Source organism: Globicephala melas, chromosome 2 (assembly GCF_963455315.2).
Source record: "Globicephala melas chromosome 2, mGloMel1.2, whole genome shotgun sequence".
Classification (NCBI taxonomy): Eukaryota; Metazoa; Chordata; class Mammalia; order Artiodactyla; family Delphinidae; genus Globicephala; species Globicephala melas.
This window is the reverse complement of record NC_083315.2, coordinates 133,900,935-133,914,929: the sequence shown is the minus strand read 5'-3', so window position 1 is coordinate 133,914,929 and position 13,995 is coordinate 133,900,935. Positions and strand designations below refer to the sequence as shown.

Below are 13,995 nucleotides of genomic sequence, written 5' to 3'. Positions count from 1 at the left end.
GTCATCATACAAAAATGTTATAATTATTGACTATATTCCCCACACTGTATATTTCATACTCTTGACGCACTTATTTTGCAACTAGAAGTTTGTACCTCTTAATCTCCCTTACCTATTTCTTTACTTCTCCCACACCCAACGCCTGTGGCAACCATCTGGTTTTTTTTTCTCTGTATCTATAATCCTGCTTTTTGTTTTATTAAGCTTGTTCATTTATTTTGTCTTTTGGATTCCACATATAAGTGAAATCATACAGTATTTGTCTTTGTCTGACTTATTTCACTTGGAATAATACCTTCTAGATCCATCCATGTTGTTGTAAATGGCAAGATTTACATTGTGTGTATATATATATATGTGTGTATGCATGCACACACACACACACATACACACACACACACCCCACATCTTCTTTTTCCATACATCTATTGATGGGCACTAAGGTTGCTTCCATATCTTGGCTGTTTAAAATAATGCTGCAATGAACATCGGGGTGCATATATCTTTCTAATTAATGTTTTTGTTTTCTTCATGTAAATCCCCAGGCTAGGTCATGTGGTAGTTCTATTTTTAATTTTTGCGGGGACTCACCATACTGTTTTCCATAGTGGCTACATTAATTTACATTCTCACCAGAGTGCACAAGGGTTCCCTTTTCTCCACACCCTTGCCAACACTTATTTGTTGTCTTTTTTGGTAATAACCATTCTGACAGGTGTGAGGTGTTACCTCATTGTGGTCTTGATTTCCATTTCTCTGATGATTAGTGATGTTGAACATCGTTTTGTGTGCCTGTTGTCCATCTGTATGTCTTCTTTGGGAAAATGCCTATTCAGGTATCTGCCCTTTTTTTAATCAGGTTGTTTGTTTTTCTGCTTTGTGAGTTCTTTGCATAATTTGTATATTAACCCCTTTCCAGATATACTGTTTGCAAATATCTTCTCCCTTTCAGTAGGTGGCCTTTTAATTTTGTTGATAGTTTCCTTTGCTGGGCAAAAGCTTTTTAGTGTGATTAGGTCCCATTTGTTTATTTTTGTTTTTGTCTCCCTTGCCTGAGAAGACATATCCAAAAAAAAGAAAAAAAAAGATTAAAATTAATGTCAGAAAGCTTACTGCTTATATTTTCTTCTAGAAGTTTTATGGTTCCAGGTCTTATATTTAAATCTTTCTTTTGTGTTTCTTGCCTAGAGAAGTTCCTTTAGCAGTTGTTGTAGAGCTGGTTTGGTGGTGCTGAACTCTCTCAGCTTTTGCTTGTCTCTAAAGGTTTTAATTTCTCCATCAAATCTGAATGAGATCCTTGCTGGGTAGAGTAATCTTGGTTGCAGGTTTTTCTCCTTCAACACTTTCAATATGTCCTGCCACTCCCTTCTGGCTTGCAGAGTTTCTGCTGAAAGATCAGCTGTTAACCTTATGGGGATTCCCTTGTGTGTTATTTGTTGTTTTTCCCTTGCTGCTTTTAATATGTTTTCTTTGTATTTAATTTTTGACAGTTTGATTAATATGTGTCTTGGCGTATTTCTCCTTGGATTTATCCTGGATGGGACTCTCTGTGCTTCCTGGACTTGATTAACTATTTCCTTTCCCATATTAGGGAAGTTTTCAACTATAATCTCTTCAAATATTTTCTCAGTCCCTTTCTTTTTCTCTTCTTCTTCTGGAACCCCTATAATTCGAATGTTGGTGCGTTTAATGTTGTCCCAGAGGTCTCTGAGACTGTCCTCAGTTCTTTTCATTCTTTTTTCTTTATTCTGCTCTGCATTAGTTATTTCCACTATTTTATCTTCCAGGTCACTTATCCGTTCTTCTGCCTCAGTTATTCTGCTATTGATCCCATCTAGAGTACTTTTAATTTCATTTATTGTGTTGTTCATCGTTGCTTGTTTCATCTTTAGTTCTTCTAGGTCCTTGTTAACTGATTCTTGCATTTTGTCCATTTTATTGTCCATTCTATCTCCAAGATTTCGGATCAACCTTACTATCATTATTCTGAATTCTTTTTCAGGTAGACTGCCTATTTCCTCTTCATTTGTTAGGTCTGATGGGTTTTTATCTTGCTCCTTCATCTGCGGTGTGTTTTTCTGTCTTTTCATTTTGCTTATCTTACTATGTTTGGGGTCTCCTTTTTTGCAGGCTGAAGGTTCGTAGTTCCTGTTGTTTTTTGTGTCTGTCCCCAGTGGCTAAGGTTGGTTCAGTGGGTTGTGTAGGCTTCCTGGTGGAGGGTACTAGTGCCTGTGTTCTGGTGGATGAGGCTAGATCTTGTCTTTCTGGTGGGCAGGTCCACGTCTGGTGGTGTGTTTTGGGGTGTCTGTAGACTTATTATGATTTTGGGCCGCCTCTCTGCTAATGGGTGGGGTTGTGTTCCTGTCTTGCTAGTTGTTTGGCATAGGATGTCCAGCACTGTAGCTTGCTGGTCGTTGAGTGAAGCTGGGTGCTGGCGTTGAGATGGAGATCTCTCGGAAATTTTTGCTGTTTGATATTATGTGCAGCTGGAAGGTCTCTTGTGGATCAGTGTTCTGAAGTTGGCTCTCCCACCTCAGAGGCACAGCACTGACTCCTGGCTGCAGCACCAAGAGCCTTTCATCCACAGGGCTCCTTAATTTGGGATGATTGGTTGTCTATTCAGGTATTCCACAGATGCAGGGTATATCAAGTTGATTGTGGAGCTTTAATCCGCTGCTTCTGAGGCTGCTGGGAGAGATTTCCCTTTCTCTTCTTTGTTCTCACAGCTCCCAGGGGCTCAGCTTTGGATTTAGCCCCGCCTGTGCGTGTAGGTCACCGGAGGGCGTCTGTTCTTTGCTCAGACAGGACGGGGTCAAAGGAGCCGCTGATTCGGAGGCTCTGGCTCACTCAGGCCCGGGGGTAGGGAGGGGCACGGAGTGCGGGGCGGGCCCGCGGCGGCAGAGGCCGGCGAGACGTTGCAGCCTGAGGCGCGCCTGTGCGTTCTCCCGGGGGAGCCGTCCCTGGATCCCGGGACCCCGGCAGTGGCGGGCTGCACAGGCTCCCCGGAAGGGCGTGTGGCTAGTGACCTGCGCTCGCACACAGGCCTCCCGGTGGCGGCAGCAGCGGCCCTAGCGTCTCCTGTCTGTCTCTGGGCTCCGCACTTTTAGCCGCGGCTCGCGCCCGTCCCTGGAGCTCTCTCAAGCAGCGTTCTTAATCCCCTCTCCTCGTGCACCAGGAAACAAAGAGGGACGTAAAAGTCTCTTGCCTCTTCGGCAGTTCCAGACTTCTCCCCGGACTCTCTCCTGGCCAGCCGCGGTGCACTAACGCCCTGCAGGCTGTGTTCACGCCGCCAACCTCAGTCCTCTCCCGGCGCTCCGACAAAAGCCGGAGCCTCAGCTCCCAGTCCCGCCCGCCCCGGCAGGCGAGCAGACAAGCCTCTCGGCTGGCGAGTTCCGGTCGGCCCGATCCTCTGCGCTGGAATCTGCCCGCTTTGCCCTCCGCACCCCTGTTGCTGTGCTCTCCTCCGCGGCTCCCAAGCTCCCCCACTCCGCCTCCCGAAGCCTCCACCCGCGAAGGGGCTTCCTAGTGTGTGGACACTTTTCCTCCTTCACAGCTCTCTCCCGCTGGTGCAGGACCCGTCCCTATCCTTTTGTCTCTGTTTAGTTTTTTCTTTTGCCCTACCCAGGTACGTGGGGGGTTTCTTGCCTTTTGGGAGGTCTGAGGTCTTCTGCCAGCGTTCAGTAGATGCTCTGTAGGAGTTGTTCCACGCGTAGATGTATTTCTGGTGTATCTGTGGGGAGGAACGTGATCTCCGCGTCTTACTCTTCCGCCATCTTCCTTCTCATCCCTGTAGATTAGTTTTCAAAAAGAAGGGGATGCTTCAGTACTGAGTCTTGAAAGCTAAATAGGATTTTTCAAGAAATTGATTAATTTTCTAGAATTTTTAATAAATGGGGTTATAGTATATTATAGTGTATACATGTGTTTCTGGATTCTTTAACTCGGCATAAATATTTTGAAATTCATTCGTGTGTATTAATTAGTATGTTCTTCTATTGCTGAGTAGTATTTTATTTAATGAATATGCCATAATTTGTTTATCCATTTACCTATTGATGGCAGTTTAGATTGGCTCCAGTGTTTGACTATTACAAATGAAGTTGCTGTGAATATTCATGCATATGTCTTTATGCAGACATATGCTTTCATTTCTGCTGAGTAGCTATATGATGTGATACGGTAATTCTTTTTACGAAACTGCCAAACTGTTTTTCAAAGTTGTTTCGTTTGACATTCTTACCAGCAGTATATGAGAGAGTTGCATTTGTTCCACATGATTTCCAACATTTGGTATGATCAGTCTTTATTTTAGAGTCTAATAAGGTATGTAATGATACCTTATTATGGTTTTAGTTGGCATTTTCCTAATGACTAAAGATGAGCATCTTTTCTTGCATTTATTTGCCATTCATGTATATTATTTGGTGTATTTTGCGTGCGTTTTTTAAAATTGGGTTGTCTGTTTTATTTTTTGACAGTTGTATATCTGGTTAAAATTCATTTATTCGATATATGATTTACAATTGTTTTCTTTCAGTCTGTGGCTTGTCTTTTTCATATCTAAAGAGTATTTCAAAGAATGGAAGTTATTAATTTTGATGATATCCAATTTAACACTTTTCTGTTATGGGAGGTATTTTTGGTATCATATTTAAGGAATCTTTGCCTAACCTAAGGTCACAAAGATTTCCTTTTATATTTTCTTTCTTTTGTTTATTTTCTTAAGTTTTCTTTCTTTTTAAAAAAAATACATATTTTTAAAAGTTTTCAACAATTTTGAAAGGTTACTTTCCATTTACAGTTATTAGAAAATATTGGCTATATTCCCTTGAGCCTATCTTACCCCAGTGGTTTCTGCCTGCCACTCCCCAACCCTTACATTGCCCCCTGCCCCCCTGCTCTGTAACCACTAGTTTGTTCTCTGCATCTGTGAGTCTGCTTCTTTTTTGTTGTATCATTAGTCCGTTGCATTTTTTTAGATTCCACATATAAGTGATATCATACAGTATTTGTCTTTTTCTGTATGACTTATTTCACTTAGCATAATGCCCTCGGAGTCCATCCATGTTGCTGCAAATGGCAAAATTTCATTTTTTTTAATGGCTGAGTAGTATTCCCATGTATATATATATACCACATCTTCTTTATTCATTCATCTGCTGATGGACACGTAGGTTGCTTCTGTATCTTGGCAGTTGTAAATAATGCTGCTCTGACTATTGGGGTGCATGTATCTTTTGGAATTAGTGTTTTTGTTTTTTTCGGATATATACCCAGGTATGGAATTGCTGGGTCATATGGTAGTTCTATTTTCAGTTTTTTGAGGAACCTCCATACTGTTTTTCATAGTGGCTGTGCCAGTAGGAATGTTTACATTCCTACTAACATTGTACAGGGTTCTTTTTCTTCACATCCTTGCCAACATTTGTTGTTTGTAGACTTGATAGCCATTCTGTATGAGGTGTGACATGGTATCTCATTGTGATTTTGATTTGCATTTCTCTGATGATCAGTGATGTTGAGCATCTTTTCATCTGCCTGTTGGCCATCTGTTTGTCTCCTTTGGAAAAATGTCTGTTCAGATTCTCTGCCCATTTTTTAATCAGGTTTTTTTTTGGATATTGAGTTGTATGAGTTTTTTTATATATTTTGGATATTAACCCCTTATCTTGCATATCATTTGCAAATATCTTTTCCCATTCAATATGTTGCCTTTTTGTTTTGTTGATGGTTTCCTTCGTTGTGCAAAAGCTTTTAAGTTTGATTGTGTCCCGTTTGTTTATTTTTGCTTTTGTTTCCCTTTCCTGAGGAGACAGATCCAAAAAAATATCGCTAAGACCTATGTACTGCCTATGTTTTCTTCTGGAAGTTTAATACTACACTGTTTTGATCACTGTAACTATAAATCTTGAATAAGGTAGTGTGAGTCCTCTAACATTACCATAGAAAGCGTTTTCATATAAGTCTGATAATCAATTTTTCATTTTCTGGGGAAAAAAAAGTTTGGGATTTTGACTGGAGTTGCTTTGAATCTATAGTTCTGTTTGTGGAGAATTGACGTCTTAGCAATATTGAGTTCTCAAATACAGTTGATTTTTATATGTTGATTTTTTACCTGCAACCTGACCAAACTCGCTTATTCTAATAGCATTTTTTGTAGATTCCACAGGATTTTCTGTATAGAATATCATGTTTTCTGCCAATAAAGTCAGTTTTACTTATTCCTTTCAATATAGATGCCTGTTGTTTTGTCTCTTGCCTTATTGCCCTGGTGAGAACCTCCAATACAATGCTGACTATAAGTGGCGAGAACATACACCTTGCATTATTCTTTTTGTTTGTTTGTTTTTTAATCTTTTTTTTAAACATCTTTATTGGAGTATAATTGCTTTACACTGGTGTGTTAGTTTCTGCCGTATAACAAAGTGAATCAGCTATACGTATACATATATCCACATATCCCCTCCCTCTTGCTTCTCCCTCCCACCCTCCCTATACCCTGCATTATTCTTGTCTTTATCATTAATATGATGCTAACTGTAGGTTTTTCTTTTTTTAAATTTTTTTTTATTGACGTATAGGTTTTTTAAATTAATTAATTAATTAATTTATTTATTTTTGGTTGTGTTGGGTCTTCATTGCTGTGCACAGGCTTTCTCTAGTTGTGGCGAGCAGGGGCTACTCTTCATTGAGGTGCACAGCCTTCTCATTGTGGTGGCTTCTCTTGTTGCGGAGCATGGGCTCTAGGCACGCGGGCTTCAGTAGTTGTGGCTCGAGGGCTCTAGAGCCCAGGCTCAGTAGTTGTGGTGCGTGGGCTTAGTTGCTCCGTGGCATGTGGGATCTTCCCAGACCAGGGCTTGAACCCTGTCCCTTGCACTGGCAGGCAGATTCTTGACCACTGCACCACCATGGAAGCCCCTATTGACATATAGTTGATTTACAATATCGTGTAACTTTCAGGTGTACAGCACAGCAATATATATACATATAAATATGTAACCTCATAGGTTATTACTTAATATTGAATATAGTTCCCTGTGCTATACAGTAGGTCCTTGTTGGTTATCTGTTGTTGTTTTTTTTTTGTGGTATGCGGACCTCTCACTGTTGTGGCCTCTCCTGTTGCGGAGCACAGGCTCCGGATGCACAGGCTCAGCAGCCATGGCTCACGGGCCTAGCCGCTCCACAGCATGTGGGATCTTCCTGAACTGGGGCACGAACCCGTGTCCCATGCATCGGCAGGCAGACTCAACCACTGCGCCACCAGGGAAGCCCAGGTTATCTGTTTTATACATAATAGTGTGTATATGTTAATCCCAGCCTCCTAATTTATCCCTCTCGCATCCCGCTTTCCCCTTCGGTAACCATAAGCTTGTTTTCTGTGTCTGTGAGTCTCTTTCTGTTTTGGAAATAAGTTCGTTTGTGTCGTTTCTTTTTCTTTTAGATTCCACATATAAGGTATATCATATGAGATTTGTCTTTCTCTGTCTGGCTTACTTCACTTACTATGATAGTGTCTAGATCCATACATGTTGCAAATGGCATTATTTCCTTCTTTTTTATGGCTAAGTAGTATTCCATTGTGTGTATATGTGTGTCTGTATATATATATATAAATTTATACACACACCACATCTTTATCCATTTATCTGTCAATGGACATTTAGGTTGTTTCCATGTCTTGCTATTGAAATAGTGCTGCTATGTACATAGGGGTGCATGTAACTTTTTGAATTATAGTTTTATCTGGATATATGCCCAATAGTGGGATTGCTGGATCATATGGTAATTCTATTTTTAGTTTTTAAAGGAACCTCCATACTGTTCTCCATAGTGGCTGCAATTTACATTTACCAATTTACATTCCCACCAACAGTGTAGGAGGGTTTCCTTTTCTCCATACCCTCTCCAGCATTTATTATGTATAGACTTTTTGATGATGGCCATTCTGACTGGTGTGAGGTGATACCTCATGGTAGTTTTGATTTGCCTTTCTCTAATAATTAACGATGTCGAGCATCTTTTCATGTGCCTCTTGGCCATCTGTCTTCTTTGGAGAAATGTCTATTTAGGTCATCTGCCCATGTTTTGATTAGGTTGTTGGTTTTTTTGTTATTGAGCTTTATGAACTGTTTGTATATTTTGGAAATTAATCCCTTGTTAGTCGCATCATTTGTAAATGTTTTCTCCCATTCTGTAGGTTGTCTTTTAGTTTTGTTTATGGTTTCCTTTGCTGTGCAAAATCTTTTAAGTTTAATTAGGTCCCATTTGTTTTTCATAGATGCTGTTTATCAGATTGATGAAATTCTTTTATTCCTAGTTTTCTGGGTGTTTTTATAAGGATTAGATGTTAGACTTTGTCAAATGCTTTTGTTGTTGTTGTTCTGTTAATGTGGTTGGATTACATTGATTTCCAAATGTTAACCTTGCATTCCTTTGATAAACCCCATTGGTCATCACGTATTATCCTATTTATGTATGGTTGGATTAGGTTTGCTAAACTTTTGTTAAGAATTTTTGTGTTTGCCTTCAAGAGGGATATTGATGTGTACATATTTTTTTCTCGTAATGTCTTTGTGTAGTTTTGGTATCAGGGTAATGTTTGCCTCATAGAATAAGTTGGAAAGTGTTCCTTCCTCCTCAATATTCTGGAAGAGTTTATCTAAAATTGGTGTTATATTTTCCTTAAATATTTGGTAGAACTCACTAGTGAAGTCATTTGGGCCTGCAGTTTTTAACTTTGTGAGGGTTTTAAACTACAAATTAACTTCTCTAGTAGATATGGAGCTATTTTAGTTACCTGTTTCTTTTTAAGTGAGTTTTGGTAGTTTGTGTCTTTTAAGATTTGTATATTTCACACAAATTGTTGAATTTATTGGGATTAAGATGTTCATGGTATTGCCTTACTATCTTTTTTTTATGGTCAATTGATTTTGTGTGTGTGTGTGTGTGGTTTTTAATTGAAGTATAATTTGTTTACAGTGTTAAGTTTCTGGTGTATAGCAAAGTGATTCAGTTATATATACATAATATATATAATATATATATTCTTTTTCAATATAGGTTATTATAAGATATTGAATATAGTTCCCTCTGCTTTACAGTAGGACCTTGTTGTTTATTTTATATATAGTAGTTTATTATCTTTTTAACGTTTGTAGAATCTTTAGCGATGTCGCTTATTCATTTTTGATGATTGGTATTTTTGTGTGTGTGATCATTCTGGCTGGAGGTTTATCAGTTTTATTGGTTTCCCCAGAGAATCAGCTTTTGGTATCATTGACTTTTCTGTTTTCTGTTTTGTATTTCACTCTTTATTTTCCACTCTTTATTACGTCTTTTCCACTCTTTATTACGTCTTTTCTTTCTGCTTACTTGGGTTTCATTTCCCCTTCTTTTTCTAGTTTTTTAAGGTGGAGGTGAGACATTGATTAGAGACCTTTCTTATTTTCTAATATAGGCATTTAGTCTTATAAATTTCCCTTTAAGGTACTGCTTTAGCTGCATACCACAAATTTTAATTTGTTGTATTTATTTTCATTCAGTTCAAAATACTTTTAAATTTCCCTTTTGATTTCTTTTGGCCCAAGAGTGGCTTAGAAGTGTGTTATTTCATTTCCAGATATTAGGGGATTTTTTAGATGTCTTTCTGTTATTGATTTAAATTTGATTCCGTTGTGGTTAGAGGACATACTTTGTGTGATATGAATCCATTTTAAATTTATCAAGACTTGTTTTTTAGCCCAGAATATGATCCATCTTGGTAAATGTTTTATGAATACTTAAAGAAAATGTATATCCTGATGTTGTTGGATAGCGTATTCTATGAATGTCAGTTAGGTCCAGTTGATTAACAGTGTTGTTTATGTCTTTTATATCCTTACACATATTCAGTCTACCTCTTCAATGAGTTATGCATGAATGTATGGATGTAGAGAGGAGGAATGTGAAAAATTAAATTTATTCTTTGTGGCTTGCTAAGGGCATTTGTTAAGCATCAGTGAGCAAAGAAGGAAGGTGAGGGTTGTGGTAGAGAGACTGATGAAGGGTAAAGGTTAGGATTGTATTAAGAAGACCAGGAAGGGAATTGAGTAATACCAAATTAGTATTTATAATCAGTAGAGATTTAGGGAATTTAAAGTGGGTTATGCACTTCAGTGCCCATTACTCTGAGAGTGGATCACAAATGGAGACTACAAGTAGGCAACAATCAATTGATAAATAATATAGGAAGCAGTTATAAGAAGTTGAGAGGTAATTTTCTAACTTTTAAAGAGGGATTTAATTTTCTCAGCATAATTACTAATAATTCCTTTACTAAGTAGTTAATCAGCAGCAGCAACATCAACATCAAAATGAAAATTTATTATTGTGAACCTATTATATGCCAAACACTGAGCTAAAAATACCTTACATGCATTTTCATACTTTATTTTCACCTCAAGGCTAGGATATAAGTACTATTAATATTATTCCTACCTTACAGATGAAGAAATTGAGGCTTGGTGGGGTTAAATAACATCTCAAGGGTTCACTCAACCAGGAAGTGATGAAAGTGGGATTTGAGCCTATCGTATTTTATAGTGTGTCTGTTATTGATTTCCCATCCCCACCCTCCAATAAAATAAAGAATCCTTTTTGTTCTGAGTTTTACTAGAATAGCATTTGTTCATTTGGTGTCTCTCAAAATTCTTTTACTGTGACTCACAATAAAAAAGGCACTTTACCTGGCAGTTGAGTGTACATTTATTATATGTATTTATGTGTGTGTGTTATGTTTATATGTGTTTATTTCATTAAAACATATTTGGTTTTAATGTGTACTTTAGACATTATTTTCTATTGGTTCTCTCTTCTTTTCTCTCTTTCTTTCTTGTCACAGTCCACTAATGGGTTACAATCCAGGTCAGAAAAACATTGATCTAGTCTAAGCCAGGAGAGTTGTAGACAGACACGGAGCATTGTAACTGTATGTATATGAGAAAGGCATTTTGGGTGGGCAGGAAGAGTTTTAAGTTATCATTTTGATACCTGAATACTGACTATGTCTTATACAAAGTTGATTGCTAAAAAAAAAAAAAAGTATTGCCTTTTTTTAAAGGTAAACTTGAGGAATGATCTATTTGGTTTTTGTTTTTAAAGCTCTCTGATCCTTCTGATTTACCAAGGAATGCCTTTAGAATTTTTACCATTCTTGTGGAATTTTTATGTATTGAACATATTGATTATGCCTTGGAAACAGGACTTGCTGGTAAGTATATTTATTTGTGTTATACTTCGTGTTAAATTCCTTTGATCCTATTTGGTTAAACTATGCATAATGTTGTTTTATATATATTCAACTCTATCTGTCAAATGCAGTTCAGTGCAACAAAATGCTTTTTGAGCTTCTGTAACAAGGATTTGTCATATGCTAGAAGCTATAGAAAGACACAGTTCTCATATTGCTTACATTGAGCAGGGCTACATGAGTCACTACAGTGAATGGAAGAATGTAATACAATGCTGTAAGCTATGAAATGCCAAAGGAGCAGAAATGGAAGTGACAGCAATTCTGGTTGAGACAGTTGAGTAAAGTAAGATTTAGAAAGGAAAGTAAGCCTTTTCAAAATAAGCCTGGAGAGGAATAGATTCATATAAAATTTTTTCTTTTATTTTTGGTCTTCTGGGTTTACTGGTATTAATAGGATAATAATGACTTCTTCCCTAAATTCCAGTCCCATTAATTCAGTTGCCTCCTTGACCTCTCTCACCTGTTCTGTGTGCATCTCAAATTTAATATATCCCAAATGAAACTCTTTATCTTCCACCTAAACTTCCTTTCCCCTTCTTTTCCATGTCTTTAAAAGGCATTACTATTTACTGTTTGCTCAAGGCCCAAACCCCGGAGTTATCATAATTCTTCTTTTCATCAAACCTGATAGCCAGTCTATCAGCAAATCCTGTCTGTATACTGCGAAACATAACTCAAATTCGTCTACTTTTCTCCATTTTTGCTGATGCCACCCTGATTTAAAGATCATCATCTCTATCCATTCCTAACTGGTCTCTTTGTGTACATTCTTACCTTTCCAAATAACTGACTCCATGTAACAGTTATGTTATAAATTCAAGGGTCTTAAAATTTCTTGCTTAAGACCCTTTAGTGGTTTCCTGTTACTGTTAGGGGAAAAACAACAAAAAACTCTTTATGAAAGTATAGCTTTTTATCTGGCCTCCTCTTATATATTCATCTTCATCTCATATTGCATTTCCCCTCACTACCCCAGCCCCTTTGGCCTTCATTCATTTTCCTCACTCAGGTTCTTTGCACTTGGTATCTCCCTACCCCCCAATCCTTTTCCTTCAGCTCTTCTCATGTCTGGCTTTTCACCCTTCTGATCTTAGCTAAGGGGCTACCTTCTTAGAGAGGCCTTTGCTGATCGACCTAGCTAAAGTGACACCCCTTTCCCAGCCTAGTTACGCGTTATTTCATCATTGAATTAACTTTTTTCATAGCACTTGTTACAATGAAATTTTCACTTGTTAATATCTGCCTCACTCACCAGAATTCATTCATTGAACACATGCTTATTAAGTCCTTAACCTTGTACTCATGCAGCTTACATTCTTGTGGAAAAGATAGACAAATGACTAGTAAGTGCAATGAATAAAAATAAAATTGAGTAAGGAATAGAGAATAGTAATGGGAGGTAGGATGGGGAATTCAGGGGCAGAGGGCTTTTTTAGAAAGGCTGGTCAGAAAAGGCCTCTCTGAGGAGACATGAACCGGAGAGCTGAATGAAGTGAAGGAGTAAATTGAATATTTGGAGAAAGAGTATTTTAAGTAGAGAGAACAGCATGTAAGTTCTCTTGAATAGTGAACTTCACGGGAATCTTACCTGTCTTAAGAATCTTATCTGTCTTAATTGCCATTATAGGCTAGCACCTAGAAAGCACATAGCACATGCTCAAAAATGTTTGTATATAACTTCATTCCATAAAGTTTCTAAGGTTGAAGCAGAATTACCCATAATTCAGTAACCTTGTGGTTTATTCTTACCCTTTTTTTTTTTTTAACCTGCAGGACATAGATAAGCATTTGTAGCCTGCTTCCCCCCTACTCCACCCAATACAGCAGAAACTTGACATCAAGTATTTAACATTTGCCATTTACAAATAAGCTAATGTGGTTATTTGTATTGGGATAATAATATCCACCTCAAAGATGTGAAGATTAAAGAAGATAATAAAAAAGTAACATGAATTTGATTCTATATGGTATGAAGGAGTTGTTCTTTACCTAGTATGGAAGCCTAGCTTATTCATTTTAATAGCAGTATTCATAATTTGGAAGGGCTTAAAAAATTTCCCGGTAGGATGAGAATGTCCCTTACACTCATAAACATTTTCCATGCAGCTATTTAGTTAGTACATACTGCTGTTATTTCTAATGATGTTATAAAATTCTGTCGTGCATATATATTATAAAGTTAACCACCCCCTATTATTAGACATCTTGGATCTTTTCAGCAATTTAGTAGTATAAATAATGCTACAGTGAACAATTGTAGAGCTTAAAGTGTTTTCCTTATTTTGAATTATTTTCTTTGGATAAAATTCTGGAAGTGAAATTACCAGATCAAAGCGTATTGCAAATTAAAAAAATTTTTATATGTATAAACGATTTTCCTAAGGGGTTTTTCCCCACTAATCTATACTGCTGCTGGCATGTATGATTATTCCAGCTTTTCTGCACACCACTGAATATTCTTTAAAAACTTTAATAATTTAGTGGTTAAAAATGTACATCACTATTGCCTTTTCATGTCTTTCATTAATAGCAAGGATTAGTATTTTCTACATGTGTATTGACTTTATTTTTTTCTCTTGTAAATTTGTGTTGGAGCCTTTAATTTTCTTATCAGTTGGTGATTTTGTCGTTTATGGGAAAATAAAACACCTTTATTTTCCATTTTTAAAACTTTGAAAAAAAATCCTCCTCCTGTAAAGAAC

At 37.5% G+C, this 13,995-nt stretch overlaps 1 protein-coding gene across 2 annotated transcripts in view; it reads left to right on the top strand.

Annotated features, from left to right (window-relative positions):
- Window positions 1–13,995, top strand: part of EXOC5 (exocyst complex component 5) — a 57,519-nt gene that overhangs the window by 30,254 nt on the left and 13,270 nt on the right. For both annotated transcript variants that reach the window (XR_009563136.2, XM_030855091.3), the window contains exon 13: window positions 11,143–11,251. Coding sequence is in view for 1 of the 2 variants with exons in the window: in XM_030855091.3 (XP_030710951.1) it covers window positions 11,143–11,251 (109 nt within the window). In the remaining variant the exon portion in view is untranslated. The remainder of the gene's footprint in view (window positions 1–11,142; window positions 11,252–13,995) is intronic.